This window comes from Canis lupus, chromosome 16 (assembly GCF_011100685.1).
Source record: "Canis lupus familiaris isolate Mischka breed German Shepherd chromosome 16, alternate assembly UU_Cfam_GSD_1.0, whole genome shotgun sequence".
NCBI classification, from domain to species: Eukaryota; Metazoa; Chordata; class Mammalia; order Carnivora; family Canidae; genus Canis; species Canis lupus.
Genome location: NC_049237.1, coordinates 36,467,650 through 36,485,167, shown reverse-complemented (window position 1 = coordinate 36,485,167; position 17,518 = coordinate 36,467,650). Strand labels below are relative to the sequence as shown.

Sequence of the window (17,518 nt, the reverse complement as noted above, 5' to 3'; positions counted from 1 at the left end):
GCACGTATGTTTGTTTTCATGGATATTCTCTCATTTAGAATTAAGACTACACTCCAGACCTGCTGTCCATTGTATGAGACTTAAAAAAAAACACAATCCATTTTAAAAATAAAACTATTCACACAGCTAGGTCAAAAATAGTTCAATCCCTAAAGGTATTCTCTCCAGCATCTAGATGTTTGAGGCTACGTGGCTTTGATTACCCAAGACCTTCAAGCTGCTTATTCATTGAGGTATAATAAAGTGTGACAGAGGGGCTGATAGCATTTTTTTCCAGGCTGGTATAAATGTCTTTCTGTGGCAGTACAGAGAGAAGCCCATGGGAAAACACTGATAAAGCTGGCTCGGTGCCACAGTGGCTTCTTGTGCAAATGGATATTTTAACCTCTACCTCTATCTCACCTCTTAAATGGCATGGCAAAATAAGAGGTTAACATCTGTGCTGGCTCAGGAAAATCTACCCCAATGCAAAGCATATTGCAAATTGTTTCTCTCCACGTCATTGCCTGCCACTTCTGTAAATCCCCTTATCCTTTCCCTACGTGTACCTGAAAAAAGAGACCAATGGACACCAAAAAACAGTAACATTTCTGTCCTGTGCTGTGTTTGGGACAGAGGATGCTCTGGTTAATATGAAGTTACTATCTAATCCTAAGAAGTGCTTTGAGATTTCACAATGTCTTACGGTCATATTAGTGATGAATTAGACCATGTGCAGGTTTGCTAAAACAGCATTCTGAATATGCAGCGGTGCATAAGACTCTCCCTTGGGCATTCAGAGATATGTTCCAGCAAAGATGAAGTAAGGATGTTCTAATGAGTCATCCGGTTTGAGGAATGGAGCAGCACACTTCTGCAGTGGCTAAGGAATGAGCACCCACTGAATCCCTCGCCCTGCAGATGACACACCAAAGTCAGGAAAATGGACACTTCAGGACAGAGGCAGGAGCTCCTCCTGCACAAGACTTTCTGCAATGCAGCCTCATGGCAAGTGTCTCAAGATGAGGAGGACAAGTCACTGTTTTCAAATGCAAACTTCAGAAACTCCCTATAAAATGTTTATATATATACACACATATATAAAAGCATTTATATATTATATATATTTATATATAAAATATAAAAATATAGAAAATAAAAATTATATATATTTATATATAAAATATAAAAATATAGAAAAAATATATTTTTCCATATTATATATATATATATATATATAATATGGAAAAAAATTCTATGTGGTCAAGTAGGAAAAAAAATGGAAGTCTGCTCCCTGAATACTTTGCTGTCTGCGTCATGTCGCCCCTATCACCCAGATAACAGGATCTGCTCCAAGAAAACTGTGGCCTCTACTTTTCAAGATTTGTGGTGAAAAGGTATTTCATCTCAGTTCAGCAGTGGCCTATTTGGTTCTTAATACTACAAAAAGAAAAAAAACCCAACCCAGGATGAGTTAGATGTATAATGCTAAGCTAACACTATATCCAAAAGTTAGTTCAGGCATGTACATTTTCTGTGTTTAAGTCCATTTAGGGGAAGCGATCTGCACAGCTACTGATTATTAAGGCCTGAGAATCAGAGACCTATGGAGAAAAATAATCCACTACAGATTTTCTTTAGGCTTTTCTTACTTAATGGGCCCTCATTGTTCTCACTATCCATTAAAAAAATGCTCTTTTTGGAGGCAGATACCTACAAATATGCTAAAACCCAATTAATTACATACTTTAAATGCATGAACTGTATTGTATGTGAATGACCGATAGCTCAATAAGGCTGTTAAATGCTCTTTTACCAGCAAAGCAAAAAAAAAAAAAAAAAAAAATCATAAACAAGAAAAAAATAATTCCTAGTTTGCTACATAAATCATGGTGTCCGTGGTCCCCTAGATATCTAGGTATGCCCTGGGAGAGTGTTCAAGGTTTGCTGGAAGGTACTTAATTTAACTTCGCTTTTTGTTATCACCACTCCTGAGGCAGGATTGGGAGTGAGAGGCAGGGGCTACCGTGTGTGACACTCACTTAGAACAGGGGCTGATCACAGTCGGTGTTGGTGGGTAAACCAAGGCAACATTCACTCGCTCGCTGCCGTTCTTAGGGCAAATGATCTCTGCCACTCCTTCGGGTCTGGGCTGACTCAGCAACTCCCCTGCAGGAAGAGAGAGAAAATGCATTCGTGAGACGTACCTTACCAGTGGGACCCTGTGACAGAGTAATACAGCGCTCGCTCAGGGCTCAGGGCTGGGGGTCAGCAGGGAGAGGGCCAGGTAGTGAGGAAGCAAAGGGTCTCCAGACATGGAGTCAGAGAACAAATACACACCCCAGAATCACAAAACTGGCCCTGCTGCTCCCACTCCACTGCCTAAATTCTCATCTGCATCACCGTGGAGAACGTTCTCGTGGTTGTGGCGAAAAGGCCATCGTTCCAGACAAAGACAGCCTCTACCAGCATTTTCCTCACCTTCCTTTCACAGACTGACTCCAGAGATCTTTATCTAGATGTCCAGGCAAATTGAGCCAGGATCCCTAGAGGCCCGAGAAGCAAGGCCTGCCAAGGAGGTGTTCGTAATTAGCATTCAGGGCAGACGGGATTCGGGCAGATGTAGCAGCCTTTCAACAAAGCCCTGCAAAAATGATCTCGAAATGCAGCGGACTAAAGCTGTCAGCAAGGTAAACAGCCCAGCTTCACACTGGCAAGAGGAGGATTTCCTACGTAGGTATGTGTGGGGATTTGAAAGCACCAGCCTAATACTATGTTATGAGTAATGGGGTCTAGTAAAAACAGACAATTAACCTAATGGATTACCACAATACCCAAAGGAAATCTGTGTGCTCTGCATGTCCCGGATACACTCTGTCTCCAAGTAGATCATTAAATCCCTAAGAGCAGGGATGACTTCCATTCCTTAGTGTCCCCTTCACCTCGGCTACTAACTGGCAGCTCCCTATTCTCGCTCAGAGAAAAGGCGATCGCTAGCTTCTAGCTGAGGATGGTACCTGTTATTGCCCATATCCCCCTACTTAAATCTAGAAATTAAATAAACCAAACCAAGGACGTAAAACGTATGCCAACTAGGGAAAGATGCTACTGAAAATAAAACGTCAACTCTTTGGCAGCCACCACTTGTATAACCGTTGAAATTCCAGTGACTCCAAAGTGAAGCTGACAAAGGATAATAAAAAAAAAATCCTTTGCCTCAAAATACCATTTCTAAATGCCTTTCAGCAGAACTCACAGTGATAAAGGAGGCCCATGTGCCAGCACTTGAACTGAGAGCTTTAAATGTACATCTTATTTCATCTGTGTAATGTCTCTCTAAGGGTTATCCTCATTTTAAAAATAGGATAATAATTGTCAGAGAAGTTATGTGGTGTACCCTGAGTCAAGGGCTACCAAGTGGCAGACCTGGGATGTGACCTTGGGAAGTCATCTTTGGGGGGCTTACTCTTTGCCACCACTGTCTGAGACCTCCTAGAGTGGGAACTGCTTCTTTATGTCTCCTAGAGGAGCAATTTAAAAACAGTTTTTAAATAAGGAACCAAGCATTGACATATTTGTAGTTTTATGATAAGACATTCATTTCCTGCTTTGAGAATTTTCATATGGTTTTGGACAATATGGACTGAATATACTTTGAAGTTCTTAACCAAACAACTGTCAACACCCAATTACTGCAAAAGTTAATTTAGCATGATTAGCTTATATCATGGATACGTGGGTATCAGAGCTATACTCTGACACAGCTAGGAAAAGATTCCAAAATATAAAAATGCAAGTTAAAAATGTAAACACTAAATGCTATCCAAGCAATAAAACGAACCAAAGAAACAGCACGTTAGAGCTGGATGAAAAGTTGGAAGTTGTCTGGTCCAAACACCACTTTATCAGTCAGAAACTCCTTGAGTTTAATGGATTTGCTTCAAGTCCCACAGATAACTGAGCATCTTTAAACCAACCCCACCTCCATACATCATGAGACTGGGACTGGAACAAGATGGTGCACTGAACACCCCAGGCCTATTAATGCCCTGGTCCTGGACTGCTCTCCCCTGGTTCCTTATGTGACAGTTTCAATTTGTACTTTCTGTCCCAAGATCACTGCCAAGGCCTGAACATACACTCGGCTTGTCTGGTTTCCCCTGAGTATGCTCTCCTGGTTGGAAATTCACACAGGCCTCTTTCAGCTGCCTGGGTGCCCAGGACAGAACTGCAGGTGTCAAGCCCTCACTCAGGCACCCATCCCTGGCACAGCTGGCTCCCTGGCCAGTTTTAGTGAGCAGACCAGTTTGGCAGAGTTGAAATAATTTGTAGTAGACTATTAAGCATCCATTACCAATCTTTACTAAACTAACAGCTTTAGTGCCCCCCACCCCCAACCAGCCCAGCTTCCTAGTATCACACCGAACCAGGTCTAACTGGTTTTGTTTGGGTCCAACTCCCAGTGGCACTGCCAACCACAAAGCAGCATGAAAGCTCTCGGCACTGAGCAGTCTCACACATATAGAAAATTCACTTGATGCTGCAGAAAACTGAACAGTAAGCCTCACGGTTCACAATCTTCAGCATGTCCACACACTCCAACAAGCTACTGCGTGGTGCCAGTATTCTTAGGGTTGAAGAAATGGCTAAGATTTCTGTTGTTAGACTAAAAAAATAAGAAAAATAGCTTTTTCTTCTCAAAAAATGTATCACGTTACAACAAATGGTTTCATCACTAGTGTTGTCTACTAGTATGGAAGATAGTTGTCTCAAATTTCTTTAACATAAACTTGATTTTCAAACCAAAGGGGCGCTGGGTGGCTCAGACAGTTGAACATGTGCTTTGGGCTCAGGTCATGATCTCTGGGTCCTGAGATCGAATCCCACATCAGGCTCCCATTTCACTGAGGAGTCTGCTTCTCCCTCTCCTCTGCCTCTCCCCCTTGCTCATGCACACACTCTCTTTCTGTCTCAAATGAATAAATAAAATCTTCAAAAAAAACCACCAAACAAAATACAGCCACTCACTGAGTATCTAAATAGGAAGATCTTACAGTGTGTGAGGAGATGCAGGGGATACAGGAATCTGAGGCAAGGCCTCTGATATGGAGGGTCCCAGCAACCGAGAGAGCAAAACATGCATAAAAAGAACTATAGTCCTGTGTGATCCTGAGCACTTATGAAATGTTAGAGGAACAATGAGAAGGACAGACTACTGCTGATTTGCAGGGCCAGAAAAGGCCTCAAAGAATGGAGAACACGATCTCAGAACACCTGGTAATATTCACTACCATGTACCTTATCATTATGCTGTTATATACGTCAGGGTGAACAGCACACATCAACCCCAGAAGAAAAAATGATGATCCCAGTAGCAGCTTACATTTATTGAGTATTTATTATGTGCTGATGCTATAAATGTATAACGTCACTTAGTCCTCATGACAACCCTACAAAGTAGGTACAATTTTTATCCTCAGGAGAGTGAGCCTCAGAGGGGTTAAGTGTTCACCAACATTCACAAAGAAGTAGCAGTGCCAAAATCTGGACCCTGAACGCTATGACTCCACTCTTCACCACCACACTGTACTGTCCTGGGCACGGGATAATTGTGATTATTTAAATTAGATAACACAAGAAGTACTAAATGTTGTGTCTGGCCTCTAGTAAGTTCTTGATACTATCACTATAGTGATAAGATTCTTTTTGAAAAGCTTTTCTAAATAGATAAAGAATTCATATGCAAATATATGATGGGTAACCAGATTCTTTATAGTAAAGCAATAGACCGTAACTTACCTGCCTGCAAAAACACCACATCACCAGAGATTTGAAAATGTCAAATGAAAAAAAAAATTAGATTCATTACACATCTATCATCACTAGCAAAAGCAAACAAGAAATAAATTCCAAAGTTGGTGGCAGTTGTAAAAAAAAGAAGAAAAAAAAAAGGAGCTACATTTACAGAAAATATGTCAGCAGCAGAGAGAGGACACATATACATGTGGCCTGGTATATTTCCATTTTCAGGAACTTGCTTCAAGGGAGTAGGCTTTCTCTCTAACAAAAACTATACAATGATTGCTCGTAGCAACACTATTTATAAAACAGTGAAGACTTGGTAACCCTCTCAAATGTCCGACAATGCGGAAATGATTAAAAACTATGACAAACTAAGAAGACAAGATCCTCTGTAGTCATTAAAAATCACGAGACTGGCATTTCTGTGTGGCAACGTAAACTTAAAACTACATTCTAATTAGAAACATCAACCGACAAAGAACAGAAATGAATTTAGAGTGAAATGGGTCATTCAAGACTGAATGGTCCCGAGGTTACTTATTTATTTTTATGTTTGAGTCCATGCTAAAACAAGACGAAAGCATGTTTCACAACTGAAGGGAAAAGCCAGCTTTAAATGCTAATGCTTGCTCTTCTGTTGGAGATTTTCTATTCGTGTGCAGGACACAGGCCATCAGTCTTCCTCTTGAAGAAGCAGAAATTTGGCCTGATGAACAGAGCACTGCATTCACTGAAGCTGTAGTAGGCCACTACACGGTCTCCTTGTGTCCATTCTGTTCTTAATTACTCGGGCTCAAGATTTCTGGCATTAAAAACTACCATATTAATTTTTCCCCCTGCCCCCCACCCCCGCTTCCGTGGAAAAACAGAACACAAAGTTTTATTATGATTTTTTAACAAAATCAACAGAAGTTAAGTGGGATGAACTCTTTTTCATCTTTTTCCTTCTTTCTTTCATTTTAAAATGATTTTATTTACTTGACACAGAGAGAGAGAGAGAGCACAAGCAGGGGGAGTGGCAGGCAGAGGGGGAGGGAGAAGCGGGCTCCCCCCTGAGCAGGGAGCCCGATGTGAGGCAATCCCAGGGATGACCTGAGCCAAAGGCAGACACTTAACGGACTGAGCCACCCAGGCACCTCCTTTTCATCTTTTCCCACTAAGCATCAGAATCCTCAAATATGAGGCACATTACTCAAAATACTACGAATTGATCATACTAATGACTCAAATCACAATATTAAACACCACAACCATTTCTTTTCAGTGCAAATAAAACCCACTTCCTGATGAGTGATAAAGATCTAAGTTATGAACATCCCTCAAAACAGCCAAAGTGGTCTTAGATACTAAAACAAATAATCATATAGGGTCTATTAAGTAAGGAATTCTCTAGACGTCTGCAGAGTGTCTTCAGCTCTACTACCCTAAAATTCACACCCCTCGCCCCCCAAAGTCCACTGCTGTATTTTAATTAAGTGTGATTCTCGAGTAGCTGCTGTGAGATACACGAGTGCATGGTTTCCCACCTCCCCTCAGGGCAAAGGCAACATCATCTGAAACCTGTGAGCAGGAAGGTTCTCCACTCTGTAGGCCCATCAAGCTATCAGAGACAGCAAAGACTGGAGAACTCCAGGGTCACTTTATATGGAAGAGGAGAGCCAGAGAGAGATACCAAGACACCTTGTCTTAAGACCAAATAAAGCCCAGAAAGTAATATACACAGGAGAAGTACACATTCAACATTAAAATGTCCAATTTAAAAACATGCCACCCTGCACGCTTACGGGTGTGAGAAAAGGCAGAAGAGACCTCCCAATACTGGCTGGATCCAATATAACCAACCATTTGTAGACCTGGCTGCCATTTCAGAGGAAAGTCCCCCATGCCTGTACCCCGCACCCCCAGCCCTGGGACACACCACAGAGCCTCTCTCAGGTCCACGGCTGTGTGCCTCTTGATTGGCCACCGCTCAGAAGAAATAAAATAAATTGACCAGGTTGTATGTTTTGCTAATCCTAACTTTCAAAGAAATTCCATTTTGTTAAGCAGCCTTGGTCTCGGCCCTTTGAACTTTTTTTGGTGGTGGGGGGAGAGAAAGTAACGTGCAGGAAGGAGTGTAGCCAAGTGTTTGTAAAAACCTGAAAGGAGAGAAAATGCGTGGGAAATATCAGAGAGGGTGAGAGAACATGAGAGACTCCTCACTCTGGGAAACGAACAAGGGGTGGTGGAAAGGGAGGTGGGCAGGGGGATGGGGTGACTGGGTGATGGGCACTGAGGGGGGCACTTGATGGGATGAGCACTGGGTGATATGCTATATGTTGGCAAATTGAACTCCAATAAAAAAAATAATAAGAAAAAAAAGCTGAAACAGCTGAAGATGCCCTGTAAATAAGCAGATCTGGGTCTTCCGTTTCGCAGCCCAGCACTGTGCCCATCTCTGGCAGTCACCTTTCTCACCTTTTCAAGACAGGGTATGATGCAGCCCCCTGGAGGGTGGAGAAGCCTGCTGGGTTGCCCCAGGTGGGATGAGTCACCTGTCAGCTTGCCGGAGCCAGCAGAGGATAAGCAGGGACCTATCCTCTGGGTGCTGACAAAATTCCCTGGGAAACTGGGGGTGGGTGTGGGGATGCTGCCAAACTCACTCAGGAGCTGGGGGGGGGGCACCGGCTGGAGTCCTTGGAAAGCTACTTCCGTGGGTGCTGCTGAATTCATGGGGAAGCCCGCTGGGACACCCTCAAAACCCCCTGGGAGGTACCTACCAGAACTGCTACTGAACTTGCCAGGAAACCGGCTGGAGTGCCTGGAGATTCAGCAGGGATCTTCCTGCTGGTAAGAGAGCTGGGACGCCTATAGACAATGTCCAGCTTTGGAGAGTTCTGGAACTCCAAGAAGAGTCCCCAAAACTGCAAGGATGCTGCCTTCTTCCTGTGAACAGAGTTTGCTTTTGGCTCAATTAGTTCCCCTTGGAAATGAGTCAATGATGGACCACTTAGTAACTGGATACATCCTAAGGTACGAATTCCAAAGGCAGCTGCAAAAACCCACACCATCAGAAATCATGAATTTCTTGTAAAATTGTATTTTCATTTCCACGATATAGCCCTGTAATTCTTCAAAAGGCAGAGTCTATTTTCTGCCTCCAGCCATTTGTTGATCTCTTGAGACCAGTTTTGATTCTGAAAGCTGAGATTTCTTAAGAAAAAAAAAAAAATCAAATGCCTCGATGCTTTGGGGACAATATGTAAAGTTTTATCAGAAAGAGATTATAATCTACAAGCCAAACAGGAGCAGGTCAACCGGGGTTCTTGGACATGCCCTGGAACTAAAGGTTCAACTCAGTTCCTATCTTCAGTGAGTTTTCATGGCCTGCTTGTCAGACTGCACTAAACAAACTAAATTTCAACACTTGCTTCAACTTCTACCCAACATCCTCCAAGGTGGTGGCAGTGGGGACAGTTACAGGCAGAAGGAAAAACAGAGATCACACTCTTGATTACTTCTCTGACTCACACAATGATTCTAACCTCTGAAGTCCTCAGACTCTTCTAATGAATAATCGAAGCCAAGTCAAGTAGGAACCCCAGCCTGGGCAGAAATGACTGATCCCTGTAATTTTTTCCTTTTATGGAAGGGGCTCCGTCTGGAAGGAACAAGCTCATGAAAAGCTGAGCGTGTTCCCTCCAGACGGAGCCCCACCTGTTTCGCCCTAATAGATGCTAAGAGATGATGGTCCTATAGTAATGTCTGCTTGCCAATTACACGAAGCTTTGCTTGTTTGTTTGTGTGAGGGAGAGAAGGAGGTGACTAGGTTTCTCAGACACACTACGCCAAGCAGGGCTGCATTCAGCCCCTCCCTGATGGAGAAGTACTCTGGTCTCTTTTGGACCAAAAGAGTTGTGACCTAAGATCACAGCGCCCCTCCCAAAGCATCTGACCAATGTTCAACCAGGGGGAGAAAAAACACTGCTTAACATGATTTCTTTTCAAACCCCCACCTGAATTTTGTCACTTCCTTCACATCACAAGCTTACACTTCCCTGTCCTCAAGTCTGCTTTTCTTTTTTGTTTTTTTTCCACACATCCAATCTTCTTACCCTTCTTTCCTACCACTTCCTCACACTTGGCTCACTGACATCGCCTCTCCTACAGCCCCCCACTTCCATTATTCACAGTGGAAGAAGAACCCCATTGCTGCCTCCTCCAGGCTGCTCTTCTGCCTAGATTCCCCACCTGCTAAAAAGCAGGAGTCTCTGAATTTACAGTCTCCTCCTCAAGTGTTCATCATGGCACCAGGATGAGATACCATGTAGAAACTTCATGAAGATTCCACTTTTAACTGTGAGGTTGCAGCAGACACAAAAGAAATATCCCTAGGGGCCAGAATAAACATCCAGGACAGCAGCTGAACCTGGCTGTGGTGGCATTTATTACATGGAGGAGAAATGATTCCAGGGAAGTTGCAGGAAGTTCGGGAGCCTACTAGGAAGGCCTTTGTCTTTGGATCTAAAAGACTAAACATGAGCAAAAGAAAAGATTATCTCAAGGTTCTTTATACTTTCTGGTCTCAGAGTCTTCCTCAGTCCCAGATAAGCCCAGATAACATACAAATTTCAATAACACAAAAACAAGTTCTCCTGTCTTTAGATAATATATGAGATTTCTCTAGAATGTCTAAAAATAAACCACCTTGCATCTTAGAAATGCAGAACCATGAGGTACCACTTGAGGGTCAGATGAGGTGGTTTTCTTTCTTTCTATTTTTTTTTTTTAAGATTTCATTTATTTATTCACAAGAGACACAGAGAGGCAGAGACAAGGCAGAGGGAGAAGCAGGCTCCCTGTGGGGAGTTTGATGTGGGAGTTGATCCCAGGACCCCACGATCATGCCCTGAGCCAAAGGCAGATGCTCAACCACTGAGCCACCCAGGCGCCCCTGATGAAGTGGCTTTCTGACAGGAAAGCATTCATACCATGATAAGCACATTTTAAAAACTCACTACCCACAGGAAGTGCCAAGGGCTGGTGCAAAAAATATTGACAAATTCATGCAAGAAAGTCAATAATGAATGGACACACTGTGAGAAGGTAAAGCTTCCAGAGTTGAAGTTCCAGAGGACAGCTAAGGCCCTCGACGACACTATTCTCTTAGCAGTGACCACAAACATGAAGTGAATGAATCCATTCCATACGTACACATACCCCACTGGGGTTAGGAGCTGAAATGAACCGGTCGGCTGCTAGCTCAGCCAAGCAGTTTGGTAATGGCCTCACAGATATACACATCCCCCAGAAAATGTCCACGAGGACTTACCCCAACCTGTCCTCACTGACCCTTAGAAGGTCTGCCAGGGTCTGACCCAAATCAAAGCTGGCCTGTCGAAGAGGGCCCACGGCTCCTGCCTCTTCCACCATTGACTCAACTTGCCTTTCTGCAGACGCGTATGCTTGCCACTTGGCTCCATTTTCATTGCTAAGGGTTTATATAAATACAAATCCACCCAAGAAAGGAAAAATATTTCCTTTTTTCCTGCTCTGGATAAAGTTCCAACAGACTTGGCTAAGGATTAGACATGCTTCACAGATCAAAGAGTGTATGGGGGAAGGTGGCCGGGGGAAGCAGAGCCCAAACCCAACTCGGCCTTCCCTCTCTCAAAATGCAAGTGAGGATTATAAAAAGCCCACGCTGCTGGACTAAAGTGCTTTCAAAAGGTTACTCTTTATTTGGATAGCCTGTCACCTACTTCTTACTGGAAACGGTTCCAGGCTCAGAGAAGTTAACACAGACAGCATGAAAGCATTCCAACTAAAATGGTCTCTCTCCAACCCTAGCTCTCCTTTCAACTGAAAATGGGAGGAACTTTTATGACTTGAACTGAAATTTGAGACACTGACCCAAAAGCCTTATCAAAATCGACCCGATTTGGAAGTACAAGGATGATCAGAGGCCATATGTTTGCTTGTCTCCTAACAGGGAAGATGACAAGATCTCTACAAATTCATTGTTCTCGTAGGCAAAAGGAATGAGTGTCGGGCTGGGTCAGGGGAGCCAAGGAGCCCCTTCCTGGGGGACCAGAGACACCTACACACTTAAGTCTGGAAAGATCCCTGAGATGGTCCAGCTTGCTTATTTTGCACAGGATTGATAACTCCCACACACATAAACAAACACTACAGGAGAATCTACTGCAGGGCCCACCCCCTTCCTTCACTCCATAATGTGAGCTTCCCTTTACCTACTCTCCCTGCCGAGTTTCACTCCCAGAAGATCCAGACTGGACTTGGGGCCATTAGAAACAAACAACAAGCATCCAGTAATGGTGCAAAACCAGAAATCTGGGGCAGCCCTGGTGGCGCAGTGGTTTAGCGCTGCCTGCAGCCCAGGGTGTGATCCTGGAGATCCGGGATCGAGTGACACATCAGGCTCCCCACATGGAGCCTGCTTCTCCCTCTGCCTGAGTCTCTGCCTCTCTTTCTCTCTCTGAATAAATAAATAAATCTTAAAAAAAACAAAACAAACAAACAAACAAAAAAAACAAAACAGAACTCTGTGGCCTCTCTAACTTCTTACAAGTTGGAATTATGAACAAGAAAGAATTCTTTATATTTCAATGGCACCTCATCTTGAAGCAGATATAGCTGGCTTCCAGAATGAAAGCTAAATACAGATAGAGAAGGAAAAGAACATAATCATGAAAGTATTAAAACCAATTAGAAAGTATGGGATGAGAAAGGAAGGAAGGGAGGGAGGGAGGAAAAAAGGGCTTACCAAATAGGCCTCGCTTCACCTAGGGAAAGGGTGTGCTGAGGAGGAGCCAATTCTCTGAGTGGCTCATTCTATGTAGAACCCACCACTCAACTAGGCTTGCATTTACCTTGTCTTGAGCTCTTCACTGGATATTGGACCAAGATCCAACTACGTATTAAACATTGTCACTTGGATACTGACATGTCCAAAATCAAACTCTTCTAAGTTACTCTTTTCCAAGGCTTCCCCATGTCCATTAATGTCCATTCCTCTCTTCCAGCTACTTTGGGCAAAAGATGTAGAACCACCCTTATCCTACCCTTTCCTCACACCCACAGCATCAACACAACCTGTTGCTCTGCTCCAATCCCACCCAACCTATCTGAACACTTCGTCAGCTCCCTTCTCCACACCACCATCCATCTGGACTACTGTGGTGCTCTTCTAGCCCATCTCTGGCCTCGCAGTCCATTTCCCAACTGAAGCCAGATGGGTTCTTTTAGAATGCAGACAGACCAGGTCATGTCACTTGGCTCAGAACCCTCCCCCACTCCTCTGTCACTGAGAACAAAGCCTAAGCATCACAAAGGTCTACAAGGTCCCATGTGACCTGCTCCTGTCTACCTCCTGCCCCTGTTCCTTCATCCTGCTCCCTGTCCTGACCACTTTGCTCCCCACCTTCTCCTTGTCCCCCATACTCACTTCATTCAGGTCTCTGTTAAAGTCCCCATCTCAAAAAAGAAAAAAATCTTCCCTGACCCCCTGGTATGAGATAGCATCCTCCTCTTCTAGTCACTCTCCATTCCACTACCTGATTCATTTTTCTTCACAGTACTTCTGTCTACCCGACATAGATTGGCTGATGATGTGTCTCTTGTCATGTAAGCTCCACAGGTGTGGAGATTTCCCTTGCTCACTGTTGGATGCCAAGCATCCAGAAGAACAGTGCCTGGTACACACAGCAGGCCCTCAGCACATGGTGAAAACCTGAATCAACGAATGGCCGAATCCATAGATGGAGGGCATATCCAAGGCAGCCTCTCAGGTTCCCTCAGGTCTGTGGTTCCAAATCTGACACTGGTCAGTGCATGGTCAAGCCCTTAGAGTCAAAGGCGGCAGCCTTTACTTCCAGAGGGTAGACAAATGCCCAGCCAGGGCCGGTTTCCAAGCCTTACAACAGCACTGCCTCCTCCACACACCACGGCAGGGTGCAATAACCAGAAGTGCTCTGGGACATCACCCTACATTTCGGTCTTACTTGATCCTGCCATCTTTTTCAAACTTAAGAGAAAGCCATGACAATGTTGAAATCCATTTGGGGAGATTCTAATGCCAACATCTTAACATATTTTCTAAATGTTAAGAATTACATAGTTCAGAGACTCTGAAACTATCTTCCCTAAACCATCTTTAGGGAAACCTGCACATGTAGCTAAAAACACCATCTTCTGAACTGTAGCTGAAAATGGGTTATTTTTGAGAGAAGTAGGGTGAGGGGGGCAGGGAGGGGAGAGTCGAGGTGCCACAAATTATTTAGTGCTCTGGGTGTGGGGTAGGGGAGACTACAGCTGAAAGGAGATCTTTTTTTTTTTTTAAGATTTTATTTATTTATTCATGAGAGACAGAGAGAGAGAGAGAGAGAGAGAGAGAGAGAGAGAGAGGGAGAAGCAGGCTCCATGTAGGGAGCCTGACATGGGACTCGATCCCAGGACTCCAGAATCACATCCTGGGCTGAAGGCAGGTGCTAAACCACTGAGCCACCCAGGGATCCCCTCTGAAAGGAGATCTTAGTGCGCACCCCCCCCCACTTCCTTTCCAGTTACCTAGCTTCCTCTCACACAGGCGCTGACCAGCACTCTGCTGGGTTCTCCAGGGGACTCTGCAGATCTCTGGAGTTCTCTCTCTTTACCAGTCCTCTGTCCCTCTAATGCTAAAAGCTCTACTTACCTTGGTCTCCTTAACTCAGGGAGCCTGCCAGGATGCCTCAGTGCCCTCCCTGTACCCCAGCCGAGGGTGCTAAGCTGGGGCAGTCACTTCAGTCCCTCAGGACCATTGTCCTTTGTTGCCTGATACAAGGGGTCTTGAAAAAAATCATCATTTTATATGTTTTGCTGGGTTTTTTATTTTCAAGTGCAAGGGTAAAGACAATCTTTGTTACTCTATCTTTACTGAAAGTGGAAGTGTGGCTACTGGATTTGAAGTACTTTCTATATTATGAAGGATACAGTTTCTTTCTAAATGGTTACCCTGCCATCAAGGTTAAAAACTTAAACACTGGGATCCCTGGGTGGCGCAGCGGTTTGGCACCTGCCTTTGGCCCAGGGTGCGATCCTGGAGACCTGGGATCGAATCCCACGTCAGGCTCCCGGTACATGGAGCCTGCTTCTCCCTCTGCCTAGGTCTCTGCCTCTCTCTGTCTCTCTCTCTCTGTGTGACTATCATAAATAAATAAAAAGAAATTAAAAAAAAAACTTAAACACTTCTAACAACATTGAATCAAATGACTTGTCTCAGTCATTTCCCCACCTCATATCATTACAGATGGGGAGAAAATATTTGCAAAGGAGATATCTAATAGGGCTTGTATCTAGAATATATAAAGAGCTCTCAAAACTCAATACGAAAATTATTATGTAATATATAATACATGTTAAAACTTCCCAAATTATACACTTACAAACTGTGTGTTTTACTCTATGAAAATTATATCCTAACTATATTTCAATTAAAAACAAACAAAAATAAAACATACCTTATAATTAACCAAAAACCTGAAGCATCACCAAGAAACACCAAGGCATGACTGCCTTCCCCAAGAAAATGAAGTGCTTGATTCCAGGGAGGACATATTTCATTTATAATATCCCATGAGTTCCCTGCTAAAGAATCAAGGATGTCATAGATCAAAAGTATAGAAGGCAGAAGTGCCATATATGCATGTATCTTTGGGGCAAGATTCTTTTTTCGGCTTTTATTTACAATTATTTCATTTGTGCTTCACTGTGATTTTTGTAAAAGAAAAAAGTACATTTTGTTAGGTGAATTCAAGCTGAAGCTCTACTCAATCCTGTAACAAAGTTCTAATGTTAAAAACACCACATCAGCTCAGGTCATGATCTCAGGGTCCTGGGATTGAGCCCATGGGGTTCCCTGCTTCTCCCTCTCCTTCTGCCCCTCCCCCTGCTTGTATTCTCTCACTTTCTCACTCTCAAATAAATAAAATCTTAAAAGAAAATACTACATACTAACTAATCTCTAATAATAATTGGTAGGTGATGCTACCTACCAATGGCTATTAAATTAGTAGGTCAAAATAGTTCAAGATAATTGATGGTTGTAAACTTCTGAGGAGGAGCAGTAATATGGGAGCAACCAATGATAGCTTCTACAAGACAAACATGCTAGAGTTGACATATGGGATAAGTCCAGGGGTCAAATGCCCACATATCTCTAATCACTTAGAGACATGGAAGCTGGGTTTCTTTCTGCTCTTCTTCCCCTTCCACTTCAGGAAATTTCTCTCTACCTATTATAAGATTAAGAACATTATCACACAGAAGTGAGACAGATGCTTTAGTTCATCAAACACTATTTCACCAAACTTCTAGGAGAAGGCAAGGCTAAGGGTCAGGACACTGGCTCCTTTCAATCTTGAAGCACAGAGTAATCCACTGGCTGACTCATAAAAGCAGCTCAAAAGAACAGTACTGTCTCTCCACTTAGACTGGAAATTACACTAGAAAAAGCAACCATAATCATCTCATCATCCATGAGAAAATCTGTCCTGCTTTTCATGGAAGGGAAAAAAAATCTCCTTTATTTCTTGAGCTGAGAAAGTATACCAAAATTATATCCAAATTCTTTAATTGAAACCAAATTTGCATCAGAGGTTACTAATCTAATAAAGCTTTTAACGATTCCAAAAAGCCTCTATCACCCCGAATCCTTGGTTCCAGCCTCCAGCCTCACTGCAGCCAGCCATGGCCCTGAAGCCCAGCCCAGCCCTCAGATGTGGGAGCTCTTGCCTTCCGTATCTTCATCCTCACTGCGGGCTCTAGCCCTTATCTATCCATACATCCTCGCCTGCACACTCCACTATGGACTGAGTGCCAAGACATATGGCTACGGATAGTCTTTCATAACTTCGTAGGTTATATGGGCTTTGTGGTTCAGCCTGGAAGCCAAACCTGCATTTAGAGCATTGTCACTTCAGGGCTGTGTCTTCCCCCTTAGAGTCAGTAGACGGAAAAGAATTTTTGGAGCATAGCCCTTTGTAGGTTAAGGACAATCCACATAATCCAACAACAAACTTTGTCCTTCTACCCCACAAACCTATTAAAAGGGATTTCTAAGGCACAAGCAATATCACGCAGCCATAGGTCAACCATAGGTGACATCGGTCTTCTATACCTTGTTCATTGCTCCAGTGTATCCCCTGATTTTCTGCTACAGCAGAACTACAGAGATTTCTGATTTTCCAGGAGACAGGGGAGAAGGCTCAAAATGAGCATGAATGCCCTGGCGAAGTCTGAAAAATGGCTCTACCACTTATCCACTGTGTGACCTTGGCAAAGTTATCTAGCCTCTCTGAGCCTCACTGTTCTCATCTGTGAAGTGTAGATAATAAGTGCCAAACATGACCTCATAGGAGCACTACAAGAATTCAACTGACCTAATCCTATGCCTGGCACATAGTAGCACTAACTGTTCACTTCTTCCTCATATCCTTGTTAATATGAAACCAAGGTTTATGCAGAAATAACTTCTGGAAAGAGGCCTAACAGAGGAGCAAGTGAAAAAGGCCTGACTCTCCTATCACTTTCCCCCAAATCCCTGTTGCTACCATTATATTATATCCCTCCTCCAAGGCAGCACATTTCCTCTAGAGAACATCTAGCACTTTTGTACATTTCTAGAGGAAGAGTAAATGTGTACCTCTTCTCTGGAGAGAAATTTGGCATTCTACTTCAAGGTACTACAGGGGTGTCTGGG

General features: G+C 43.5%; 1 protein-coding gene across 2 annotated transcripts in view; it reads right to left on the bottom strand.

Annotated features, from left to right (window-relative positions):
• The window catches only part of MFHAS1 (malignant fibrous histiocytoma amplified sequence 1), a 97,018-nt gene that overhangs the window by 11,123 nt on the left and 68,377 nt on the right, over positions 1 to 17,518 (bottom strand). For both annotated transcript variants that reach the window (XR_005371546.1, XM_038560219.1), the window contains exon 2: positions 2,022 to 2,148. Coding sequence is in view for 1 of the 2 variants with exons in the window: in XM_038560219.1 (XP_038416147.1) it covers positions 2,022 to 2,148 (127 nt within the window). In the remaining variant the exon portion in view is untranslated. The remainder of the gene's footprint in view (positions 1 to 2,021; positions 2,149 to 17,518) is intronic.